The sequence below is a fragment of the Schistocerca nitens genome, chromosome 2 (genome assembly GCF_023898315.1).
Source record: "Schistocerca nitens isolate TAMUIC-IGC-003100 chromosome 2, iqSchNite1.1, whole genome shotgun sequence".
Classification (NCBI taxonomy): Eukaryota; Metazoa; Arthropoda; class Insecta; order Orthoptera; family Acrididae; genus Schistocerca; species Schistocerca nitens.
In genome coordinates this window covers 736,292,854-736,319,794 of record NC_064615.1, presented here as the reverse complement: position 1 = coordinate 736,319,794, position 26,941 = coordinate 736,292,854, and the positions used below count along the sequence as shown (strand labels likewise).

The following is a 26,941-nucleotide window of genomic DNA, read 5'->3' as shown; positions in this document are numbered from 1 at the left end:
ACGGCTAAGTTTGTAACTGTTTGTGTTCCGTCTTGAATAACGTATACGGTGGGTAGCAAAATGGCGCTATCCAAAACAGGCGCCGAGGCAGCTGTGGTGGACAACGCGCCATAGAAGTCAGCGGTGAACGACGGCTGCGGAAATGTGTACAGGTGAATAGATGTGCCACTGTTGAGCAGCTGACCGCCCAGATGATCCAAGAGTCTAACAGCATGTCTTCTCAACGGCCGTTCAGCGAACATTGCTGCGTATGGACTTCCGCAGCAGGCTCATGGTACATGAACCCATGCAGACTGCAGTTCGTTGCTCACGAAGGCTGGAATTCGCACGCCAGCACCGTAACTGGACGTCCAGTTGGTAGGCACAGGTTGCTTTCGTAGATGAATCATGTTTCATACTCCATCAGACAGATGGCAGTTGGCGCGTACGGCGTGAAACATCTCTAAGCACAGGGTTATGGTCTGGGAAATGTTTCCGTAGCATTCCCTTGGGGATCTTGTCATTCTCGAAGGCACAATGGATCAACATAGGTAGCATCTATACATGTGGTCAATGTCCAACCCTACATGCAGTTTGTTTCTCCTACCAGCAGGACAATGTAACGTGCTTCACAACTTTCAGTGTACGCACGTTGTTGCAAGAGCACAATGATGATTTTATCGTACTTCCCTAGTCACCATACTCCCCGGATTTAACTCCAATCGAGAATCTGTTGGACCACTTCGATCGGGTTATTTGCGCCATGGATCCTCAACAGAGAAACCTAGCGCAGGTGGCCGTGACACTGGAATGGACTTGCCTCTACGTCGCTGTCCGTTCCCTCCAGCACCTCACTTACTCTTCCTCCACTTCTCGCAGCGGTACTCGATGCAAAAGGTGCTTCTTCAGGTTTTTGACAAGTGGTCACATTAACATGATTGGACAGTGTATCACTACAATGTGGGGCTGCGGACCGTAATTATGGCACCAGCTAGGTTTCAGTAAGTGTCCAAATTCTCTGGACTACCATAGATATTCGTCCAGCAAAGAAAAAAAAATGGTTCAAATGGTTCTGATCACTATGGGACTTAACATCTGTGGTCATCAGTACCCTAGAACTTAGAACTACTTAAACCTAACTAACCTAAGGACATCACACACATCCATGCCCGAGGCAGGATTCGAACCTGCGACCGTAGCGGTCGCGCGGTTCGAGACTGAAGCACCTAGAACCGCTAGCAGAGAACATCCTTACTAGTAATAGCGTGCGGAATTCATTGTCCTACAATTACAGCGTTAGATTTCTGTGAAGAGCTGCACTGCCCAAAAGAAAGCAGATATCACTTTTTCGGAACCCCGTAATTGTCTCCCACTGTGATGCATTGGGTTGAAACTGGCTCGGCAACGCTTCAATCAGCAAGGTGTCGCAAAAAAAGAAAGAAAGATGATAGCTCAGAACTTCATGTGTGAGCTGTAAGGCGGGCTAATAACGTCACATAGGCGCAAAATTTCATCACAGTTCTGCCCAACGCCGCCACCATGATCGTGTCACATGATGAGAAGATCGTCACCCCGCTCACAATAGACACGAAAAGCCATCAGGATGTGGCATAAAGTGCACCAATGAAATGACTATCTCCCTTTGGGCGCCGACTCCTACACATTTTGCTGTCAAAGCGACAGTTCACAGTGCGATGAGCAACAGGGCGACAGTCTTGACAACATTCGGTACTACTGACACTCCATGAAAGATTGAATCCAACTCTAGGGATAACATGGGACTGAACCACCACTGAACATGATCTGACCTATTTGGAGCATAGTGCGACCGCAGTTTTTGCTCTGGGATACAGGGTGGAGAACCCAGTGAGCAATCAAAACTATTCGTCGAAATTTAAATGCGTTTATGTTTTTTCAGCCCTCCTGTGGCGTGATCACGGAACCAGGGTAGGGGGAGGGGAGAAGGGGGGATAACATTCACATGTGTGTGAAGAATAAAGCGGAAAAGGGTCCCTCGCACAGCTGCTCTAGTGCCTGAGTGGATGCAACCCGTTCGATAACTGTTAGGTGGGATTTGCCTGCCCTCAGGCACTAGAGCACCTTCGAGGCACCTCTCACCTGAAAGGGTGTCGAAGTATCTGGTAGCTACATTTTTAACGTGCTCATGAAAGTTACGTAGGTGGCAGCGAGACTGTTGGTAAATAAGGAGGTCTTAGAGCGACCCTTTTCCGTTGTATTCACACACACGTCAATATTGACCTCCCACACACATACACACACACCCTCCCCTGTCAGCCTGTGATCAGGTCACAGGAGGGCACGAAACGAGAGGCCACCCATAAAAACATCGCATTATTTCAACGCCGTGAGTCGCAGTTCTGACCTCTACAGCAGAGGCATCGAAAGATGGGGTGAAATGTGGGTAAGAAGGGTAATGACCTTCTCTTCCTGTGACACGACCACGATGACGGTGGCAGAATTGTGATGAAATTTTGCGCCAATGTGACGTGATTAATCTACCTCACATCCTGACATGAACTTCTTAGCTGTAGCCATTTGTTCGCATGTGTCGACACCTTTCTATTTGAAGCGTTTCCGAGCGTGAGAGTGAAGGCGCAGGGCGCCAGGCTTTTGCACTATTACAGAGGAAGGTTATAGGCTCCTTTTAGTTAAATTTCAAACTTATGCGTCGTAATGGGAGACAATTACGGTGTTTCAAATAAGAGGTACATATTTTTGCGCAAAGTATGTACTAAGTCTAGATACTCTGAATATAGAAGTCGATTAATTTCTTCTTAAAATAACGCTAATAGCTGAGGCTGGATTTCTCGGTATATTTACATGCCATATAACAGACACTGTAATCAATTTCGAGTATGGTCAGTGAGATTCACCTCGGCGCTTTGGGAAAGGCACCTTTCGAAATACACCACATTTACTTAAGCCACGACATAGTTTTCTTTAAATTTTTGGCAGAGCCATTATCAAGCTTATTTAGAAAAATTACGATTTCAGACTGTCGTCACAGCGATGGAAGAACTCTGTTGTCTCAGTTGTTCATCAATACCCTCACCAATTTTTCATCGATCGGTGGCAGATCAAAATATACGGGACCAGGTAAGCGCCACATGATCCCACTCAACACTCGATATAAAGGGAGATTAGAACTTAAGTTCAACTCTCCATAAAGTCTTCACTTTCTGTCTTATAGATGTATAGTGACGCATCTTGGCCATTGTGGGCCTAAAGATCAACGTCTATTGGTTCTTGTTATTAATGACTTCTGAACAGTGACATTACCATGAAAGCCGAGTTTTGTCACTGGTCAGTATTTACGAACTTCTCTGTAACAATTTTAGTAATATTTGCAGACATTTCTTTTTAGTCGCTAAGTTCAGTTATGTTTTAACATATAGATTAGAAAAGTTCAACTTTTACACTTAAATTTATTTGTGTGTACCAAACATGTTTCGCCTGTTCATGCTAGGCGTCTTCATTGGTCTATAACACAAACAAAATTATTTAATTGTTAACCTACAGTTTGGGATATGAAATTTGTGGTGATTCTTGGCAGTTCATTTCAATATAGCCATTTCTATTTACAACAATATGGTTTTTTTACTTTCATTGTTGTGTCCTATTTATGCATACATAAATTGTTCTACTCGTAGATGTACTAAATGCACATAAAACATGTTTCTTCCAATTGATATTTCACATTTGAACACTTCTTTGCACATAACCTATTCTGCATCACACTGTACATGTTCTTGTTTACTTGTTTTACAGCAGACAGAGTGATCATGGGAGCAGTAGACGGAAAGATTGGAGTGGAATGGAGTGTTGGGGTGAAGATGGAAGGAAGGTGGGTGGTGGGACACGCTGTGTGTGTGTGTGTGTGTAGTTTTTTATGGTAAGCTCTGAATTAGTTTGAATATTGTTCTTTTGTTATTCCTCTCTTGGTCAGTAACAAAATTTTCATTTTTATTGATTGCCTTCTGTATGAAATGTTATTCCCATAGAGTGAGCATTCCCTTTCTTTTGTCCTTAGGCATAATATAGACGTATTTGTTTTTATCCGAGTGTGATGGGATCGTCTTTTATTAGATGTTCTGCATATGTGAATTGGGTACATACATTCTTCAATCCCTTTATACTTTCTCTGTACCTGGTGTTAAAAATTCTTGTATCATTCCAATACATTAAGAGTTTTGGCAATTTCGAAGGCTATTCGGAAGGGAAGGGACGGTAGGTCGCTAAATGGAAACCATAGTGAAAACCAAAACCGTTTTGTGTGCAACAGTTAGCTGCGCTCTCTAGCTGCGTCTCTACGTAGTCGCCGCTCCGACTTAGTGTTACACCAACTTTTCAATACCCTCGTCATACAAGGCAGCTGCCTGCGTTGTCTGGTCGTTTTCTGTGCCAAAATTTTGTCCTCAAAGCCAGCGGTTCATGTGAGCAGAGGTGAAAATCAGAGAGGTAAGTCCGAGCTTTAAGGTGAGTGACCAAACACTTCCCATCGAAAACGCTGCAGGAGCGTCCGCATTGCCCCTGAAGTGTTTGGTCGAGAATTGACATGAATAAGAAAATGCATGACACTTATGTTATGTAGGGTTGCGTCAAATCAGGTGAAATCTCTCAGCAGGAACCCATGCTCGCTGGGTTCTGTTTTCTAGACTCACTGTCCGCTCTGAACTGAGAAGAGCATATTGACGCTATCTACAGGCATACTAGAGACGCAACCCAACAAATCTGCCCTAAGCTTCATCGGAAATTCAATGTGGTTTCCATTTCGCGACCGATCGTTCTTTAATTTCCGAATAGCGCTCCTAGGTGCTAATTCATACATTCTTGAATTGTTGTATTTCTCTTCCTTTCGTGTCACAATTTTTAGTTTATATCGTATTGTGCTGTTTGTCTTTAAGCATGTACTAATTTTATGTTTTTGAAGATGTTACTAACTTTGCGTGTGAAATGGTTGTGCCATGTTATGGTGTGTCATTTTGTGTTGATCGATGGATTTCTGCTATGAACGTGCATTATATGTTATTGTCATGTGTTGGTATTTATGGAATGTTTTTAATTTTGCTGTCTTCTGCATGTACTTTCCTTTGTAGCTTGTGTACTATGGTGCTGTATTATTTACAGTTTTGCGCTATGCTCATGATCATATTTATTTCTTCTTGATTGTTCTTTTTACTGAGAGGTATAATTCACAGTCTATATATAGCATGCGTATGATGGCGGCTGTTTTTTGAAAATGTAATAATTGGCAAGGATTAATTTCCCTAAAATTCTTCTGCGTTTTCCGTCACGTCATGCTATAAACTGATCAATTAACTTTTCCATAGCTAGATGAAGAACGTGGCTGACGCATTATGTCTGCAGTTATGGTGGGAAATGTTGTCGCGAATTGTTAGTTTAGTGAAGATCAACACGTCATTGTACAACGTGCATAGCTTGCATGAAATGTAGCTGAATTTCTTCGAGAAATTTTGGAACGTGTGACAAGAAGCGTCATTCACTTATTTTCAAAGCTGAAAGAATGCCTGGGCCGAAAAATTTTGTGATGATGTAGTTTGAGAGACGCTTATAAAGTGTTATAGATCAAGAGCAATACTTCGACGACCGTACAGTAAACCACAATTCCGGAAAATAAAGAAACATACGTTCTGAAACTTCCTGGCAGATTCTGGAAACATACGTTCTAATCATACTTCAAAACACAGTGTTTCAGAAATACTGTCTCGGCTTTCTAGATAAGGCTCTTAGTTCATATAATTTCCACTTTTCCAAATTTTTCGAACTTTTTATGGAAACTTTACTTGATCTGGGAAAACACAAATCCTGGATGCTCTTCCTGCCTTCAGTGTTTTTACTTTCAGTTTCCTTTATGTAATACTGACTGGAGAGCCTTGGTAGTACGACAGCCTATGCAGGGTGTCTCGCAAATGTTGCGAGGAACTTCGAGGGGTTGTACAGGGTGTCTTATAGAACAAATCGAGGATAGCATCAAACGACACTACAAAGCATCGAAGTTGTGGACACTAGCGCCTGTCCCTAGGCCACCCCTAAATATCTACCCTCTAAAATCTCCAATGATTTTTGCTGTACAGGAGAAAAATAAACTACAGGTGGAAACCCTTGTCCGTAACCGTCATCCATCAACGCAAGAGAGCTTCGTATTCATATGAGACAATGGCTATCTGTGCAGCAGCTAACTCCATCTTATCCACTGGCGATCGCGGCAATCAGTAGCGATCACTGGATAACAAACAACATTGCGAGATTTTCCACCTACGCTCCTTAAGCATACTAAATCACGTTTCCTGCTGAAGGGTGGCCTAATGGCAGGCGCTGGCGCCTGTAACTTCGACGCTCTGTGAAGTCGTTGGGTGTTTCCGGACACTGAATTGTCTGATTAACTTCTGTCTGATTAACTTCTCATGGTCGGGGTTCACAGTCATGTAGAAATTTTTAAAGGACATCATAGGCCAATCAGCCATTGACTGTAGAATTTCTACAGCCAAAGGCGAATATGATGTCCTTTAAAATAGCCTCTATTTGTTCCTCAAGACACATTCTACAACCCGTCGAGGTTTGTCACAACATTTCTGGGACATACCGTATAAGTCTTAAAATATGATGCGAAGTTTCAGTGTTTTTGACTTACTAGAGCTGTGGTGTAGTTCTCCTGCAAGGTGATGTCGCTTCCATTGTAGTAGAATTCTTTGACGGAACGAGCGGCAGCCAACTGCTCTTCCCTCGTCGGTAGTCGTATGTCACAGGCAACAATTTCCTCAAAGTTTTCGTTCAGGTTGCTCACTTGCTCTTCTGTAGACAGTGTTCCTCCACCTGATGACAGAAAGGAGTTATTAAATGAGAGAAAAGATGGCCCAACACGTAACCCTGAAAGTCAGCAGTCACTGATTTTCGCAGGCTCCTTCAGAAATGTTTCTACGTCAAATTTCGTATCCAGCCTTGTTAGGCACTCTAATTTAATTGACTAGAGACAGGTGGTACTCTGTTAGTAGCTACAAGAGCCACTCTTTGCGCACGCAAGTTGGTCTGACACATTAAGCTCCAGGCTCTCCTTCACATACAATAGGCCATCTGGAAAGAGACTCGTCGAATTGTAGCTGGACAACGACTGACAACAAAAGAAGTGCGATGTCGTTTGAAAATAATTTAACGCTACCCATATATCATTAAACAACTTTACCGTCAAGTACCACAAACACCTTTGAAAGAAGTAGGTGCCCTAGGCCCACCTTTTCTCCCTGAGTGTGCTTTCAGAAACACCTCTGAGCCCCTATTTGTTCTCCTACTCTATTGGCGCGTTCTTACACAGGTCGTCATCTCTTAGTACGTAGCATTTGTTGCCTTCTCAATGATAACTGGTCCTATAATACCGCAGGTATTTCTAGTCACTGTCTGCAAACTGAACGATAATAATAGGTAAGACATTTGACAATGAAATCAGGGAAAATGTCTATGGATGATATTTGATGACTTTGGAGGACACACTTCTAAGCCATTGACCACATGATCTTAAGCTGCTCAATCTTGGCCTAGGGTGATATAAATAGGAAGAGTCAAAATTAACTGTGTCAATATCGTCACTGTCAGATATACAGAGCCCTTAGGGAATCAGACGTCTCCAATAAATGGTACAAATACACGCCTACATTAGTAACTGCTGGCCATATCACCATTTTGCAAGGTTAACCGAGACATACTGATTATTCTACAAGAGCCACAAAACTTATATTCTTATACGACCAGCAGAAAGAAGATCGCGTCCCTTAATTGATGTGTCATTTCGAAGAAGGCTCAGAAGAAGCTGAAATATAGAGTCCTCGACACAGAAAACTGGGGACATGCGTGTTATTGCTGGTGCCCTGAGACTAATAAACCACAACCGCAAGAGCTCTGCCTCAAATCAAGGATGCGCCAAACCCTGTGTCATCTAATTACGCAGTGCTCTTGGGACACACAGAACATTTCCCGGTTCTGTGAATATTGTTTGTTTCCGGATTTGGGAGGCATGGCTGTAAAGCAAACATGTAACCGTTAGGGACATGCGTCGTGATAGGCATTAACGATACCGGCCGAATCTTGCAGAGGGAAACTTCAAAAAAATTGGCTAAATACTAAATATTCAGATAAATCGCCGTTTCTCGTCGCTAAATACCCTTTGATGCTAGTGTAGAGTGTGAGAAATTTTGATAAGGTCTAACGTCCCGTCGAGAAACCTGTTCCTTTCGAAGGCAAATAAATTAACGGAAAAAATGGCAACACCAAAAAGTAATTGATGCAGAGTAAAGAAATTTTGCGAGTACATTTGTCTAGATGACATATTTAAGTGATTAACATTGCAATATCACAGGTTAATGTAAGTGCGAGATAAGCCATTGAAAATGTGAAATGCTGGTACATTAATAACCCGTCTAACCGTCAGAATATTGAATGCAAGAATGCAGTCGCGCATGCGTTGTGTTTTACAGGTGCGGGATGTCAGTTTGTAGGTTGGAGTTCCATGCCTGTTGCAGTTGGTCGGGCAATACAGGAACGGTCAATGCCGGATGCGGATGATGCTGGAGTTGCCGTCCTATGATGTCCCATATTTGCTCGCTTGAAGACAGATCTGGCGATCGAGAAGGCCAATGAAACATGTCGACACTCTGTAGAGCATGTTGGGTTACAATAGCCGTATGTGGTCGAGCGTTATCCTGTTGGTAAACACCTGCTGGAATGCTGTTCATGAATGGCAGCACGACAGGTACAATCACCAGACTGATGTACAAATTTAGAGTCAGGGTAAATTGGATAATCATGGGAGTGCTCCTTCTGTCGTACGAAATCGCACTCTAGATCTTAATTCCAGAGGTATAGGCCGAGTGTGTCTAGCCTGCAGACAGGTTGGTTGCAGGTGCTAAACTGCCCTCCTCCTGGCCAACATATGGCCATCGATGGCACCAAGGCTGAACCAACCTTCATCAGAAAACACTACAGACCTGCCCACTTCCCTTCAATAAGCCCTCGCTTGCCACCACTGAAGTCGCAAATGGCGATGGTTACTGGTCAGTGGAATGCACGCTATTCAGGACGTCTGGCTTGGTGCTGTCTTTGAAGTAAACGACTTGTAACAGTTCTTTGTATCACTGTGGTGCCACCTGCTGCTCAGATTGCTGCCACAGATGCAGTACGACGTGCCAGAGCCACACGCCAAACATATGGTCTTCCCTTTCACTAACGTCAAGTGGCCATCAGCAGTCCGGTCATCTTGCGACCGTATATTCTCGTGACCACCGCTAACAGCAATCATCTACAGTGCCTACATTGCTGCGGTATCGCAGAAGGAACATCCAGCTTCTTCTACTCCTATTACACGACCTCGTTCAAGATCAGTGAGGTGTTGATAATGGCGTCTCTGTCGCCTTTAAGGGATTCTTGAGTAACATCAATTCGCCACATCCAGTCTCAAAGGTAACTAACGCTCACGACCGTTACTGCGCATATTTAACGCAAACATGATTTTTATCTTCATAGGGGCGCTACTAGCGCCACTCTCATGCGACTGGCGCGGAATCTGAATAGACATCATCTTTCAGATGTAGAAATACGCCTACAAACTTCTATTTATGAAGCGCAACTCCTTTTTGGTGTTGCGATTTTTTCCCCCATTCAGCGTATATCCGCGAGCAGTCAAGCAGTGGCCGTGTGTCTGTGGGCTGACACTCTTTCTATGGACGTGGAATGCTTCACAAAACAATCAGTCTGATGTTGCCCAGCATACTTGTACCATGACCCCATTATCGTGGCAACTTTATCCTGAAAGGTAACAACTGCAACAGGTTTACAACTGTCTCCAGGGGACCCGACAGCAATCCTCCAGTGATGGATTTTAGAACAGAACGAGATTACTCATCTTCTGCTCCAGACCTAAACCCTACTGATACGCAGATGCGGAACTAAACATACGATGAGAGGCGACATACCGGATGATGGCCATTCAAGTCGAATGCCTTGGGGCGGAATAATGTGAAGAAACCAAGTGCTCTGCCTTCTCTGGATCCAAAACAGTCTTTCACTCTGTTTATTTCAAATTCTCTATAGATCTCACTAATTAAAGGAGTAAGAGAATAAAATTCGTCTTCGGTGGATTCAGACCACACTGTGCAACAAACATCTGTCTTCCAGCTTCAAGACAAACCCACAGAGCTACTTACATGGGGCGCTGATCGAAGTATTTCTTCCCACTTCCGTCTTTTACTCCACCTTACCACAGTAACTACTTTTTATATGTGTATAATACTAGGAAATAAATGTTGCCTGTTGCCTTGTGTGTTTTTGGGAGCGTCAGATGGCGGAATTTTTTCAAACACACTCATGATAACAATTTTTCTGTGCGTTTATATTCAGCACTGGACACGCTGTTACGTAACTGCCTCACACGTAACTTGGCGAGGATTTAAACCTTCGGCTCCGCACAGTTTTCATGCGCTAAGTGTATTTCTAACGAATATCGTTTTTTTCGGGTTTGATTCGCTGGCATACCGTGTAACCAGAACCGTTTAGCTTTGTATCTACTATAATGTGTCTAAGGTAGTTCTTTGAAAATTCTCTTTCTGCGAGAACAAAGCAGTGTGCCACTTAATAGAAGGTATCCCAATTAGAAGCGTTCGTTTCGACCATCGGAACAGTATTTTAAATACATAATATGCTTCCTTAGTGTATAAGTTTCTGTTGAACCACCTATAGGGATGAAGCACTAACTCAGTTTAAAAAATATGTTTGCTGGAACAGATTCCAGTCATGCTTGAAAAACTTTGATATCGTTAGATTTAAGTAAGTATCGGAAGACGATTTTACAATGACTAATTTTTGGGCCCCCAGAATCCCTACTCCATAATATTCTCTCGTACTTTGGTCTGTTGTAGAACAAATCAATTACTTAACCATTAAGATGTCCCAAGTTTCTTTTACGGTTTAACTATGGCGACTATATTTGTGTTCGTTTTGTGTAATTCTTCATTAAGTTCGCAGCACTGTGAACCTAGAGAGGTGGTTAAAATATTGGCCGCGCATTGGGGAGAAGCGGGGTAAAGACTCCATTCCGTCATTGACATACACTCCTGGAAATGAAAAAAAGAACACATTGACACCGGTGTGTCAGACCCACCATACTTGCTCCGGACACTGCGAGAGGGCTGTACAAGCAATGATCACACGCACGGCACAGCGGACACACCAGGAACCGCGGTGTTGGCCGTCGAATGGCGCTAGCTGCGCAGCATTTGTGCACCGCCGCCGTCAGTGTCAGCCAGTTTGCCGTGGCATACGGAGCTCCATCGCAGTCTTTAACACTGGTAGCATGCCGCGACAGTGTGGACGTGAACCGTATGTGCAGTTGACGGACTTTGAGCGAGGGCGTATAGTGGGCATGCGGGAGGCCGGGTGGACGTACCGCCGAATTGCTCAACACGTGGGGCGTGAGGTCTCCACAGTACATCGATGTTGTCGCCAGTGGTCGGCGGAAGGTGCACGTGCCCGTCGACCTGGGACCGGACCGCAGCGACGCACGGATGCACGCCAAGACCGTAGGATCCTACGCAGTGCCGTAGGGGACCGCACCGCCACTTCCCAGCAAATTAGGGACACTGTTGCTCCTGGGGTATCGGCGAGGACCATTCGCAACCGTCTCCATGAAGCTGGGCTACGGTCCCGCACACCGTTAGGCCGTCTTCCGCTCACGCCCCAACATCGTGTAGCCCGCCTCCAGTGGTGTCGCGACAGGCGTGAATGGAGGGACGAATGGAGACGTGTCGTCTTCAGCGATGAGAGTCGCTTCTGCCTTGGTGCCAATGATGGTCGTATGCGTGTTTGGCGCCGTGCAGGTGAGCGCCACAATCAGGACTGCATACGACCGAGGCACACAGGGCCAACACCCGGCATCATGGTGTGGGGAGCGATCTCCTACACTGGCCGTACACCACTGGTGATCGTCGAGGGGACACTGAATAGTGCACGGTACATCCAAACCGTCATCGAACCCATCGTTCTACCATTCCTAGACCGGCAAGGGAACTTGCTGTTCCAACAGGACAATGCACGTCCGCATGTATCCCGTGCCACCCAACGTGCTGTAGAAGGTGTAAGTCAACTACCCTGGCCAGCAAGATCTCCGGATCTGTCCCCCATTGAGCATGTTTGGGACTGGATGAAGCGTCGTCTCACGCGGTATGCACGTCCAGCACGAACGCTGGTCCAACTGAGGCGCCAGGTGGAAATGGCGTGGCAAGCCGTTCCACAGGACTACATCCAGCATCTCTACGATCGTCTCCATGGGAGAATAGCAGCCTGCATTGCTGCGAAAGGTGGATATACACTGTACTAGTGCCGACATTGTGCATGCTCTGTTGCCTGTGTCTATGTGCCTGTGGTTCTGTCAGTGTGATCATGTGATGTATCTGACCCCAGGAATGTGTCAATAAAGTTTCCCCTTCCTGGGACAATGAATTCACGGTGTTCTTATTTCAATTTCCAGGAGTGTATATGTTTTACCTGATTCTCTAATGACCTCTTTGTCGACCGGACGTTAAGTCCTGTTTTTTTTTTTTTTAACTTTGTTAAATCAGTTGCTGGTAGAGTATTTTCGAAAACACTGGGCCGTTTTGTTTCCCCATCCTTCTATGCGATATTGTGTTCCATTTATACTGATGTATAAAAATAGTCGTGGAGGATCTTCCATTCTTTTCTCCGCTGGGTTTCGACAAAAAGCAAGGAAATTATAGTGTCGTTTTGTTTTAGTCCACCTGCGTCATTTGATGTACCATAAATTAGTAAATGAAAGCTACTATGGACCTGTCACATAGATAAGCAGAATTTATGTTAGAAGTTTTGTCACAACCCTGTTTCTGTGAGCATTTCACGGGATTTCTTGACATCCTTTTTGTGTAACCTGTAATCCTGCAAGTGAATACGGCGCTGTCGGAGGCCGGCTGTGTTACCTTTTGTTATTCACCATTTTATCGATGTATTGATTGTACTTAATAATATAATATTATTTCTATTTCTTAAAATTACAGTCCGATTGTTGTTCGTTAGAGCCACTAACTAATACGGATGTTAAGCTACTCACTCTGTGTTGATTTAAGAGACTCGAGGTCGCAGCTTCCCGCCATGAAAGGGACGTAACTGTAGCGACCCTCGGCCACCAGCGTCCACGGCTCTTCAGTCAGCACCGCTGACTCGCTCTGCGGTTCAATGCTGGGCGCCCAGATGCAGGTGAACAGACTCACGCTGTCCTGTGTGGTAAAAGAACCTTAGCTGCCACTCAGATGTCCCATTCGTGACGCGCAGTAATTAGCAACATAAAAAACAGATGTATAGAATCTTGTAAATCGTATTTCTATTTCTGCTGTTGTTTTCATTGCGCCCCTCGTCTAATATGGTGTGCTCAACACAAGCTCCTGAATACTAATAAGCCATTCCATATCGTGCCACTTTAACAGCCATAGATTTCGGACGTTAGGTAGTATGCGTGTGGCTTTTCGGTTGTTTCCCCAACACACTTTCTTAAGGACACACGGACCCGACCCCCAAAATGAGCTTCAGCAAGGCATGACGTAAATGATTAAAATTTGAAAATAGACAAAAATGACAGACCTGGTTGAAAAATAACCACTTTTAATGGTGGTGTAATTTTATATAACGCAAGGTTGGCTACATTGACCTGTTACGCCGGTTTCTGCGGCGTTTTCCTTCATTTTACTAACAATAGGACAGGAACAACAATTAACTGTATTATGCGTGACATAACTTTTAGTAATGTGAGTCAGACCCGTCCTCTGCTACAAATATTATCTTTTTACTCCTTTTAAGGGAATCTCGGTGATTGTTATGTATCGTTAGCTTTAGAGTTGTACTGTAAACATTTTGTTGTTATGTTCTGTAAGTTATTAATGCTCCAGGCAATCAAATGGAAAGTAAGCTATGTTCATTGTAACTGTGATTAAACAAATTTCCTGTCTACACTACTGGTTACTTTCAGTTGTGTAATTTACCAGGAATATGAAATTATTGGTAAATAATGTAACATCTAGGAAACTACCTATAATTAAAATCTGAAGCATTTTCATTAGGTGAGTATTGTACCAACCGATAGATCAGTGTGACAATGAAAAATACACTCCAACATAAAAAGACCATGCAACACGATAAATTATCCAAATGGGACGTAATCGGTGGGTGTTATGTACATGTACAAACCAACAAATGCTGGAAATTTCAGAAAATTGGATTTATTCGAGAGAAAGAACTTTACAAAGTCAGCAAGTCAACAAGGTGCTGGTCCAGCTCTGGCCGTTATGCAAGCAGTTATTCGGCGTGGCACTTATTGATGGAGTTATTGGATTTCCTCCTGAGGAATATGGAGCAAATTCCGTCCATTTGCCGCGTTAGATGGTCAAATCCCGAGATGGTTGGAGGCAGTGTCCATAATGTCCCGTAAGTTCTCAACTAGGTCGCCAACTTTTGCATGTCTTAGCCTGCATTTGTAGAAATATCAGTGTAGAATCAAGAAGCGACCTTGCACACTGTACTCCTCGCACTTCATAGGCGGTAACCGTTCCATGTTAAAGGCACGAAATAATTTTCAGTTTCATTATCAGTTTCACATCTACCATGAAACATAAATTTATGGGTTGGTCATTGGTGCCATGTTCTATACCAAATGTCTTCTTTATGAATGACAAATCATACGACACTGGTGTAATATTCTACAATTTTTGTTCCTTTAAACACCGTTTTCCGGGTGTCAGCTATCGTCAGGTACAAAAGATACGACACGTAACAGCCGATACCGGTTCGTAAAAATAAACATTGTGCAACCTAGAAAACGAATTTGATAATATAAAATGATGCAGAATATTTGAAATTCAGAGAAAAATAGTAGTAGCCTATGGGAAAAACCGGGTGATATACAATACTTACAACAGCCAAGAGCGAACAATATGACTGGAAGTTCCAGAACGAAGTGCAGGGATTAAAAAGCGTGTAAGACAGGGATACAGTCTTTCGCTCCTATTGCTCAATCTATGCATCGAAGAACCAATGACGGAAATAAAAGAAGTGGCAAAGAGTGAGACAGTTAAGGTTAAAAGGATGTCAGTGATAAGAGTTCTGACGACATTGCTATCCTCAGAGAAAGTGAAGAAGAACTGCAGGATCTTTTGAACAGAATGAGTGGAGAACATGGACTGGGAGTAAACCAGAAAAAGACAAAAGTAATGAGCAGTATCAGAAATGGGAATAGCGAGAACTTAACATGGAAACTGATGGTCACGGAGTAGACGTAGTTAATGAATTCTGCTAACTTGGTAGCAAAGTAACCTATAACTGACATAGCAAGGAACACACAAAAATCAGACTAGCTGGGCAAAGATGGCATTCCTCACCAAGAGAAGTCTACTGCTATCAAATACACACTTTAATTTGGGGAAAACATTTCTGAGGATGTACGTTTTGAGCACGGCATTGTATGGTAGTGAGTTATGGACTGTGGGAAAATCTAAACAGAAAAAAATCGAAGAGTTTGCGATGTGGGTCTACAGGAGAACAAAAATCAGGTGGACTGATCAGGAATGAGGAGTTTCTCAGCAGAATCAGCGAAGAAAGGACCACGGAAAGCACTGAAAAGAAGCAGGGACAACAAGAATAATTTCGAGGAATAACTTCCATGGAATTTGTAGAGGGTAAAACCAGTAAGGGAAGACAGAGATTGGAACACATCCAGCAAATAACTGAGATGAAGAGAGGAAATCGTGGTGGGCCGCATAAAACAAGACAGAATACTGATGACAAAAAGAAAAAAAATATTGCACCAGTGGTTTGTTCACAGGGAAGAAGACAGCTGAGTTAACATACTTCGCGTCTGTTATTAGACGGGAGAAGGCTCAGAAAAGAATTGTAGTCGGCCATTACGGTTGACAGGATGCAATAAACTTATACCAAGACTCTGCTTAAGATGCTGACGGCAGATGTCAAAGGGGATAATGCTGCAAGAACATTTTGAGCGGAAACGATGATTGGATACTATAACTACTGGAGGGATATAGAGTCGCAGCCGTAATTCGTTCCGTTTCTTTTTTATATTTCGTGACCGTAGTTTGGCTGCGGTGACGAGCAACAGTCCACATCAGACAGACAAACTATTTACCATTCTGATGCTGGTTACGAACCGGATTGAATTCCCCACTGAAAGGAATACCAGTTTTGTATTTCTGTGAGCGTACATGTCTACATGCTGCTCATTTACAAAAATGGCTCTGAGCACTATGGGACTTAACAGCTATGGTCATCAGTCCCCTAGAACTTACAACTACTTAAACCTAACTAACCTAAGGACATCACACAACACCCAGTCATCACGAAGCAGAGAAAATCCCTGACCCGCCGGGACTCGAACCCGGGAACCCGGGCGCGGGAAGCGAGAACGCTACCGCACGACCACGGCTCATTTACAAATTACTAAGAAGCACAATGGCTTAAATGCAGTAAACGAAAATGCTACTCCTTGACACATATTAGTTGGGATTATCTCTACCGCAGCTACTATGTCATTTTCAGACTCTGATTTTAGTAACTTTGATTATTGACAGTGTGGCAATACACAGACCAGACATAGCCATGAATTGCAGTACATTGTGACTGACAGTAGAGCTTTTCGTCAATGTCAGGTAAAAGCTGATATGAATTTGAGGAAGAGTCTAGTGCGAACAGGCTGGAAAACTTTAGCAGAAACACCTCCGATTAGTCCACGTTAAGTGAAAGCGGGTTGTAGACTGCGTGTAGACCATGTGCAAACATACAATTAATGTCATATCTTTAAAAATTTTCCTCACTGCGCCTGCTACAAATTGCAGTTCCAGTGTCCTTAGTGTTCACACCATTTAAGATATTTTCCTTTTCCGCATTCATGTGGCATGACTGATTCAAGAGAAATTACACAGGTTCTGGAATAACGTAGCTATAGAGGCTTCAACTGCAACTGCTGGATTATCCACTAATTTTATACCTTTACACATCATTACTTAACAGAGCTTGTGAATAATTTTAGTAAAGCACCTCTTCAAATAACCGCGCCACTGAGAAACCTTGTTAAACGGTAGTCTGACACGTTGCCTCATTTCCAGTCACAGGGAAACAACACGTACCTCATCCGAGAGAGCGCTGCCCATGTCATCCACGAGCGTGTAGGCGTCCACAGTCTTGAGGAAGTTCACAAGGTCGGCTGAGCCCGTCCCTGTGTAGCCGAGGTGTCTGGCGAACCGGAGCGCCCTGTCCGTGGCGTTCCTAGAGAAAGCCCACGGGCTCAATGCTGTGCCACTCATCGCTATGGCTTTCTGGAACAGGCCTGACGAAATGGAAAGTGCGCGTCAGTTGTGCTGATCACATACTACACCAACATTAATATTTCTGATCTCTCTCTTGCGAAATACTACTTAAACCTGTTCAATGAACAAAAAGAAACAGTTAATAATAAATTCTCAGTGCCTAATATTTGTACGATAAATAACCTATGGTATGACTTGGACACAGTTCGTACTATCTTGAAGTTCTGAATAGCAGTTATATTTACGCCTGTATCCACATTTTCAGTTTTGATTTTTTTCTGTGAAATTGAAGACTAATCGAAATTGCGTGCACAGTAAATAAAAATTTTTGACAATTTTAATACATATTTGAGGGACAGTCAAAGAAAACCGAACACCTGCCACAACGGGACCATCGAATGATTTCAGCCGCGCGGATTAGCCGAACGGTCTGAGGCGCTGCAGTCCTGGACTGTGCGGCTGGTTCCGGCGGAGGTTCGAGTCCTCCCTCGGGCATGGGTGTATGTGTTTGTCCTTAGGCTAATTTAGGTTAAGTAGTGTGTAAGCTTAGGGACTGATGACCTTAGCACTTAAGTCCCATAAGATTTCACACGCATCTGAACATTTGAATGATTCCATTTAAAAATAATAACCACACGAGTTAAGACATTTATCCCACTTGGAGACGGGATTGTCAATTCCTGTATCGTAGGACGTCATCGTCTTTTAACGGATCAAAAACCTCACTCACTGTTGCTCTTCCTCGTCCGAGTGAAACCGACGTCCACGCACGTCTTTCTTCAGGTCGTCAAAGGTGTGAAAATCATGAGGTGAAAGATCCGAGCTGTATGGAAGATGCTGCAGCTTTTCCCAATCACTCCGCTGAAGCGTAAACTTTGTCCCACTGGCAGTGTGGGTGCGGCCGTTATCGTGCAACGGGATGATTCCGTCCGACGGCATTCCTGGCCCTTTTGACTTTATGCCGCGTCGCAGTTCCTGAAAAATGTCTTCACAGTCCTGCATATTAATTGTGGTTCCATGATCAAGGAACTCGACGAGCACGGGAAGCACCCTATTGCACGATAACGCCCGCCCCCACACTGCCAATGGGACCAAGGTTACGTTTCAGCGATTTGATTAGGAAACAATGCAGCATCCTCCTTACAGCCAGAATCTTTCACCATGTGATTTTCACAACTTTCTCTTTCTGAAGAAAGACGTGCGAGGAAGTCGGTTTCATTCGGACGAGGAAGTGCAAGAGTGGATGCGGTGGTGGATTCACCAGCGGCAGACCGCATTCTACGAAACAGGAATTAAACGTCTCCTCTCCGACTGGGAAAATCTCTTACCGCGTGTAGCGATTGTTTTTGAATGGAACCGTTCCACAGTCCCGCTGTGGTTGGTGTTCGGTTTTTACTTGACTGCCTCTTTCATTAAAAAATATTAAAAAGTTGCGACAAGCCTCATATTTCATAGAATTCTGTTGGCGAACGACCAATATTATCAGCATCTGAAGTGCACAGTTGTTGAACATGCGAACCGTTGTTGTAAAAATGATACTTGTATGCAAAAATTTAATAAAAAAATTATCAAGGCAGAAGACGTTTCAGACATGTGTGACAGAGAGGAAATCTTTTCGGGTTTTGAGACCAGTCGTGGCCTCGTCTTGTCGCAACATTTTGACCTTTTTCCTACACGTCATTTTCAAATGCCTGAAGGTAATGAATAGGAAACTCGTCATATCGTAGCGACAAACCGACTGCGACGACTCGCCTCATAACCCGAAAAGATTTCACTAACGAAAGTAGCCGAGAAAGCGTACATTCCAACATAACGTCTTTGATATTCTATCTTGGGAAGAGTACTTTTGATAATACCTTTGCTCAGAGGAGACAGTATGTGGTAATGAATCGACGCTCCTCCTGCACTCTCACCGAAGATGGTTACTTGCTGGGGATCGCCACCAAACGCTGCTATGTTCCTCTGTACCCATCGCAGTGCCTCCATCTGGTCCTTAAGACCCATATTTCCTGGCACAACATCATCGCCTGTGCTAAGGAAACCTACAAAAAATTCACATTTTAGCCAGTCAGTCTTGAAGATCAGACGTAACACTTAGATTTATATTTCCTAAAAATGGCTTTTGTAATGATCCATCCGTTTACAGGTCTATAGCCTCTGTATAAACAATCTGTGCCGATTTCATTCTAGAAGATAAAGTTAATCCTAAAACCATAAGCGGAAACGATAGCAATGATTTCCTTTTAACTGATTAATTTTTACAGCTAGTGTAATATCAGTTAATTTTTCCGACCAGTGCTAGGTATAGGCATCATCGGACAGAGAAACGTTATTACCACAACGAAATCATCATAGTATTCTTATACATACTGTATTCGTGTCTAATAGTAAAAAAAGACAGACTTAAACTCAGAAAATAATGCAGTTATTGTACCAGAAAAAAACAATATTTGAGGGTCTATATACAAAAGATTAAATATGCATATGGCTATATTTCCCATGGAAAGATGCTCGATAAGAAATAATAAGTCACAGGTAAACAGGAACAAAGGTTTATTACAACCACAATAAAGATATTTAATAACAAAAGAAAATTGTTGTCAATGAAAGATAATACAACTTCTCAGACACTTACAGGCACACAACTAGCACACACTGTGACTAAACGTAGTGGGACGTGAAGCCCAATGCCACTGATAATCCCCAGCGACGGAAGTTGAGCGTTCGGCGTAATTATCCGACAGGTACGTCACGGGATATCGCTGGTGAGTCGTAGGTCCCGCTGCCGTGGCTTCCGGCGGGGCTCTGACAGATGTACTGAGAGCCGGTGCATGAATTCGTCCAGACCTCCGACGGAGCGAACTGCCGACGTGCTGGCTTGCGCGGTCTCGTCTATAGGAATTCGTGCCGGTCCACTTCCGTACACGTGACACAGCGGAGGAAATTAGTCCCTGGCACGGAGGACCTCTGGTAGCTTTGTCCTGCAGTCTGTCGTCTTTGTTGTGATCGACGCCATCCGGGGAGACAAAGCCTTGTACTTATGCATACACCTGATACTTCAGTGTTTGAAGGGTTGCCTATCCCTGTAGGCAAACGGCGTTTCCGCCGCGAGACATTCACATCCAGCCCGAGCTGAGAGAATCCGCCACCTAGCCGGGAATCCAGTCAGTGGTTCCATGATCGAGAGTCAGCAATGCTAATGAGAAGACCACAAGCTGCTGACGCTCCCTGTACAGTGTTACACTGAAAGAAAGACAACTATGTTCCTTAAAAACTGCACTTACAAGGAACGGTCCCCAAGCGGTGGAAACGACTTTTGAAACCATCCATACAGTGATGTAGGTTAAGGTTCCTGATACTATACCCTGCAGTCACTCACTTTGGTGGGCCCTCGGTTGCGAGTAATCAACGAAATAAAAAATTTCATAATTATGCGTGATGCATTAAAGTTTTAATAAAGAACTGTTACATGAAATGGTGGTGTAGTGTAGTGGATATAGTAGAAGCCTGAGATGCATGAGATTGTGGGTTCGAAGCTCTTCGGGTCTACTGAAATTTTCTAGTTTTAAATCTTTATCGAAATGAGTTTGCTCACTATTTTTATTGAGTTATTTAGTTTAAATGTATTTTTTTTATTTCTATTCCATTTGTCACATAATTTTGATCACATTAACTTTATCAATTTCTCTCATGTTTGCTTTCCTATAATTCTTTTTCGATTTTGCATTTTTGTCAATGTGATTATTTCCATTCATTAACATAGATTTAATTTCTTTCATTTCATCATCGGGAATTTTCGATCACGTTATTGAATTCATTATTCCTATTCATCATTATATTTTAATTTCGTCGTAGTTATAAATGAAGCTTTCGTTTAATCCTTCATCTGCGTTATTTTGTCCATAGCACAATAAGAAAGTGTGTCCTGAATGTTTATATGACCATTACCACCCGAGAAAGTGTACATCTTGTAATGAAAATTGCATTTTTGAAACCATTGCATATATAAATAGATTATTTCCTCCTTCTGTTTTTAGCCGTTAGATTGGCATTTTCAAATGTTTAAATATTATAATAGATAAACAAAAATAAATGTGTAATTAAATTCACATACACGAAGATTCCAACTAGAAAAATAATGACGGGAAGAAGAAATGAGAGCAACTGGGAAACTTAATACGTTGGCTAAAATATGGAGACAAAGGAATAGAAATTACATTAAATCCATTAATTGAACAAAAATAATGATCAAAGTCATTTTGATAAAGAATTAAAAATAAACATCTTTATAACACTTAATAAATTTGAATCCACATCCTCTTGCATACGAAGTTTGTTCTATAACCGTTACCCTACACAATATATCCAGAAATGATGGTTATATAAAGCTGTGGAGCATTATATGAAATTCCAAAGTTTTTTTGTCGACCACTTGCAAACGAATGCCCACCATGACTGCAGGATGTGATACCTGAGACCTTAGCCTACAATACCGCTTAGATTGTTTCAAAAAGGTGCTTTCACGGCTGGGGACCTCTCCTTGTCAGTGTTTCTTTCGCTAATAGCTGGAGGGTATTAGCGAACTGTTGGTCAGTGGAATTATGATTCCAGGGAACGTCTTCCGCATCGGTATAACGTTTTTCTAAGATTTCTCTTTACTATGGTTACAATGACGTCCGTATACGAAATACGCCAGAGGGTAATCGTTATGGAGACTGAATGCTTTCAGCAGCGTTGTCCATCGGCTGACAGGAAAGTAAACGAGGAAGAATCATATGGTTTCTTTAGGAATCTCCTGGTGATATTTCATGGTAACAGTCAAAAACAAGTTTCCAAAATTGTTATCTTTTTCCTCTGCGCACCTGTTCTTTGCTAGTCTGACCTCTTATCAGGCTGATCTGCATTGAAGACAAATAAAATATACCAATGCAATAACTGCGCCATCAATTCCCACAAACAGTATTAGTGATGTAGGGATTAAGGGTCAAGGTAAAGCAACAGACAGTACAAGTGTAACACATCCGTTGACAGTGAGAGTCGTGTCACGAAGTGCAGAAGTATTCACAGAGAATCTTAGCTGTAGTGATAAATGCATTTCTTGCAGTTACATTCCTTGTTTAATTTGGATTTCAATTGCAATTAAATTTCTTGCTTTCCTATTGTATCCATTTTTGTGCTACAGTCTGAAGAAAACTGTTGTAAAAATGGGCTGAAATGTTGTTGAACTCATTAGTGCGAAGACCAGTTTGACGCAGTTCCTGGCGCTAGTCTTTTTGTGCAAATCTCATACCTCCATCCTCTGCAACAACCCCCACTTCTTACACCCTTAACCACACACACACACACACACACACACACAAAACACGTCTTCTTTCCTCCAGTCCTATATTAACTATTCCTTGGTGTACCAGGCTGTGTTTTATCAATTTATTCCTTCTTTTCGTCAACGAAGACTTAAATATTAGACTCTACGTTGTCACATTTCTCTTTTTCAAGAAATCGTTCCTTGCTATTGCCGGTCCTCATCTTATACCCTCTTTAATTCTGCCTTCGTCACTTATTTTGGTGCCTAAATATCGAAGCTTGTCTACTTCCTTCAGTGTCTCATTTCTCTATCTAATTCCATCAAGCATCATTTAACTTCATTCATTATAGTTCAATTTTCTTGTTTAACTTTTGTTAATATTCGCCTAATAAACTATTTTGAAGCCATTATCTGTTCCGCTCAACTAATTTCCCAGGTTCTTTGCCGTCTGTGACAGAATCACAATGTCATCAGCAAATCTTAAAATTTTCATTTCTACTCCATTTTCTTTTCCGAATATCTCCTTAGCTTCCTTTACTACAATCTCAAAGTACAGAATGAATAATACTACTGCATCCTTTTCTTGTCCTTTGTCTCTTAAAAGTGCAGCTGGTCTCCCTATGAACTGCAGATCATCTTCCACTCCCTGTATTTCATCCTTGATAACTTCACGATTCCAATAAGTATATTCCAATCGATATTATCAAAACCTTTTTCTAGATCTCCGGCTGGAATGGAGTACAAAGTTAAGCGTAATTTTATAATTGTTACCAAGCAATCCCAGGCGATAATTTATGTTCACGAAGACCACGTCCTGGTCCACAAAGTACTCCGGTATGGCGTCGCTGCCAGTTCCTCCAGTGAAGCACCCACCGTGGATCCACACCATGACAGTTTTAAGCGTCCCGTTCTCTGATGGCCTCTGCACAAGTTTAGAGACAAGTCAGAATGTAACAGCCAGTCAAAAATGTAACCAAGTACTCTACATAATCCTACTGATAGACTACTCATCATTCTCGAACTAGATATCGTAGGATACAAACCTCGGGGCCGAAGACATTGAGGTAGAGGCAGTCCTCGTCGCCAGTTCCATACTGTGGACATTTTGGCGGCTTCTGGACGGCGTCCAGAACGCCTGACCACGCGGTTTTTGTTACTGGCGGCTGCGAAAAGAGAAGTGTTTGCAGTAGTAGTACTAGTAGTAGCTTTATTCACACGTAGGTCTCTTTTTACAAGGATATAGGACACGTCAAAGTATTTACAAATTTAGATCAATTTAAAATAAGCTAATTCGTATACACGTATATTTACAGACTTCTAGTTAGAGACAATCATTAGATTTACTCCTGGTGTATAATAATTTTTTACAAATAACTTATTAAATAATGTAATGCCACATTGTTCACTCATATCTCACTATCAGTCTCTGCAAACACTATAGACACATTGTTTCATAATACTTCACTCACTACACACACACACACACACACACACACACACACACACACACACACACACTGGTGATATCTCTGGGCGAATTTCTGTGCCTCAACTTCCCATTTGCTATCCTGAAAAATTGAGTCATCATCCCTCCATAATGAGTGAGATGTTGAGCACAGAAAGAGTTTTATGTTTATTTTTCTTGATAAATGTAAGTTGAGTCTCTCTATTGTTGCATTGTCGTGGACAGAGTTGATTGTGCATAGCTTGGGGTAAGTATTTCTAGAAAGGAAAGAAAGAAGGAAAAAACATAAAGTGAAGGTGTTATGTGGAATGTTGGATATTCTATAATCATTATTATTATTATTATTATTTATTTGTATAACATTTTTTATCAAACCCCTACTCTATTTTAGCTAAGTAATCCTTCAATGTATAAAACGTATTGCATAACAGGTACTTTTTAGCTGCCTTTTTAAATAAGTGTATTTTTGCAATTTCCTTCATCTCTTTTGGTAATTTATTCTACTGTTTTATTCCTTCGTAGAAAATGCTGTTTTGAGTTTTATGTTTATTTTTCTTGATAAATGTAAGTTGAATCTCTCTATTGTTGCATTGTCATGGACAGAGTTGATTGTGCAGTAATTACCAATGTTATTTGTGATGTGTATAACTGACTGGTAAATGTATTCACATGGAGCAGTTAAAATCCCCAGTGTTCTGAACAGATCTTTACAATGAGCTCGACTAGTATTTTCCGTTATTATTCTTATGGCTGTTTTCTGGAGTTTGAAAATTGTGTTCATATTTTGTGCATTTGTTCCCCAAAAAAGAACTCCATAACTAAGAATTGAGTGTACATATGAATAATATGTAACTAAAAGACATGACACTTCCAACTCACACAAAACACACCCAAACTGATCAGTCTGCGGGCACCTGCGGATGTTACGCGAGAAACCAATCAGCATTTGAGTATATAGGTGCCTGTGAACAAAATGTAATTGACGTATAGTGAAATGTTGGATTCTACGGATACGTGCACTGTACATGTCAAGGACACGTGTTGAAAAAACTTTCTGCGTTTGATACAATCGTAACGATCAAGTTATTGGTCACCTAGGTAAATCTTAAGCTACTCGAACTTGTAGACATCTATTCATATGTTTCATTCGTTAAGTAGTCCTTCATACTAAGGAACCAAATGTGCTCTACTGGATTGAGGTTCTGGGATTTCCAAATAAATGGAGACAAGTCGTGATATCTCTCGCAAGATCGACATCTTAAGTTTACATTTCACTTATCTGCTTTCTGTTATCATTATGACATGTATTTCAATTTGACGTTGTGGATGGACGTAGGACTAAGCGACTTTCCTGGCCTCGAGCACTGAGTGCAGGACACCTGGCTAGCCACGGCGTATGCTGAAGGGAAGGGATAATCAGCCTGCTGCCAGGACTTCCGTACCTTGTGTCGTCGCGCTATCGTCTCCAATGAAAAAGTAGAACTTTACGCAACAAATGTACGTACATTACTGTTAACTTTCTCTCTCTGAAAAGCATTTCTCTATAGAAAAAAAGGGGGGTTATGGTTGTCTATTATAATTGTATACCTGTGGTGTATTACGAAATAACAAACAATATAAAATATTTAAATAGCACGCCTTGAGCAAAACACAATTTCTCCTTTTTCACTATATCCCATACATATTTCGTGCTGTTGAGAGACCATCAATGGTATACCTTTTTCATGGTAAAGAAATAAGTATCGTTAGATAAACAGATACAGACAGATGGCATAAAAGTGACCAGTTTCACTGACAGTTCCTCCAAAACGAATACCTTAAGTACAGAATGGCTCTGAGCACTATGGGACTTAACATTTGTGGTCATCATCCCCTAGAACTTAGAACTACTTAAACCTAACTAACCTAAGGACATCACACACATCAATGCCCGAGGCAGCATTCGATCATGCGACCGTAGCGGTTACGCTGTTCCAGATTGAAGGGCCTAGAACCGCACGGCCACACCGGCCGGCCTACCTTAAGGGCACATTTGGTTTCTCGTACGCTATCTTCTTTGTGTACTACAGGAGGTAATTTTATAAAGCCTGCATTTTGCAATAATAATGTTTTTTTTTTCTTAGCAAACTTTTTAGTAAGAAGAAAACTTCACTTCAGAGTGGTTATCTCACACTGCCTGTCATCTATATTGACTTACTACTTCTTCCAGGCATTGAAAACACATATATTTTCTTCATATTAGATACCTACTTCTGTCAGATTCTTGCAAATGATTGAGAAAATTTGTTTCCTTCGGAATAAAAATAATACTGCACTGCGTCAATCCGGAGTGTATCCACGTTCCATCTTCTGACCAAAATGTATCAAAACGGTATTACCGAATCTGTAATGTTTGCGAGATTGAGATTTACTTATTCAGTTTACATATCTCAGCTCAAATAACACGGTTTTGATTTGTATTTTGGAAGGATGTAAACTTTTACAACATACGCAAGAACCTGAAGAGCAAGCGAATTTCTACAAAGAGGTAAACATATTATATTAGCATTTCAGTCAGTGATGTAGGGGAATCCAGTCATGAGCATTCTGAGTGCTTGTGCTCTAGTCGTTACCTAACACAGGTATGATTGTATTATGAGTCGCAGCTGTGGGCCTCGTAGCGTGCCTTTTTATGATGAGTATTGTAGTGGAATACGCTCTTGAGTCTTATTGCATGTCGTCTAACACCTGGAACTGGTCACACGAGGAACACAGAGAGCTCTATGTATTCAATAAAGTAGGTGTAGTCCAAAA

General features: G+C 42.2%; 1 protein-coding gene across 1 annotated transcript in view; it reads right to left on the bottom strand.

The window, feature by feature from the left end:
- The window catches only part of LOC126234594 (esterase FE4-like), a 61,688-nt gene that overhangs the window by 15,905 nt on the left and 18,842 nt on the right, over positions 1 to 26,941 (bottom strand). The window contains exons 3-8 of the mRNA XM_049943309.1: positions 23,727 to 23,846; positions 23,455 to 23,605; positions 19,235 to 19,420; positions 17,199 to 17,398; positions 13,124 to 13,289; positions 6,653 to 6,834 (exon numbers count right to left, since the gene is read on the bottom strand). Coding sequence (XP_049799266.1) covers positions 6,653 to 6,834; positions 13,124 to 13,289; positions 17,199 to 17,398; positions 19,235 to 19,420; positions 23,455 to 23,605; positions 23,727 to 23,846 — 1,005 coding nt within the window. The remainder of the gene's footprint in view (positions 1 to 6,652; positions 6,835 to 13,123; positions 13,290 to 17,198; positions 17,399 to 19,234; positions 19,421 to 23,454; positions 23,606 to 23,726; positions 23,847 to 26,941) is intronic.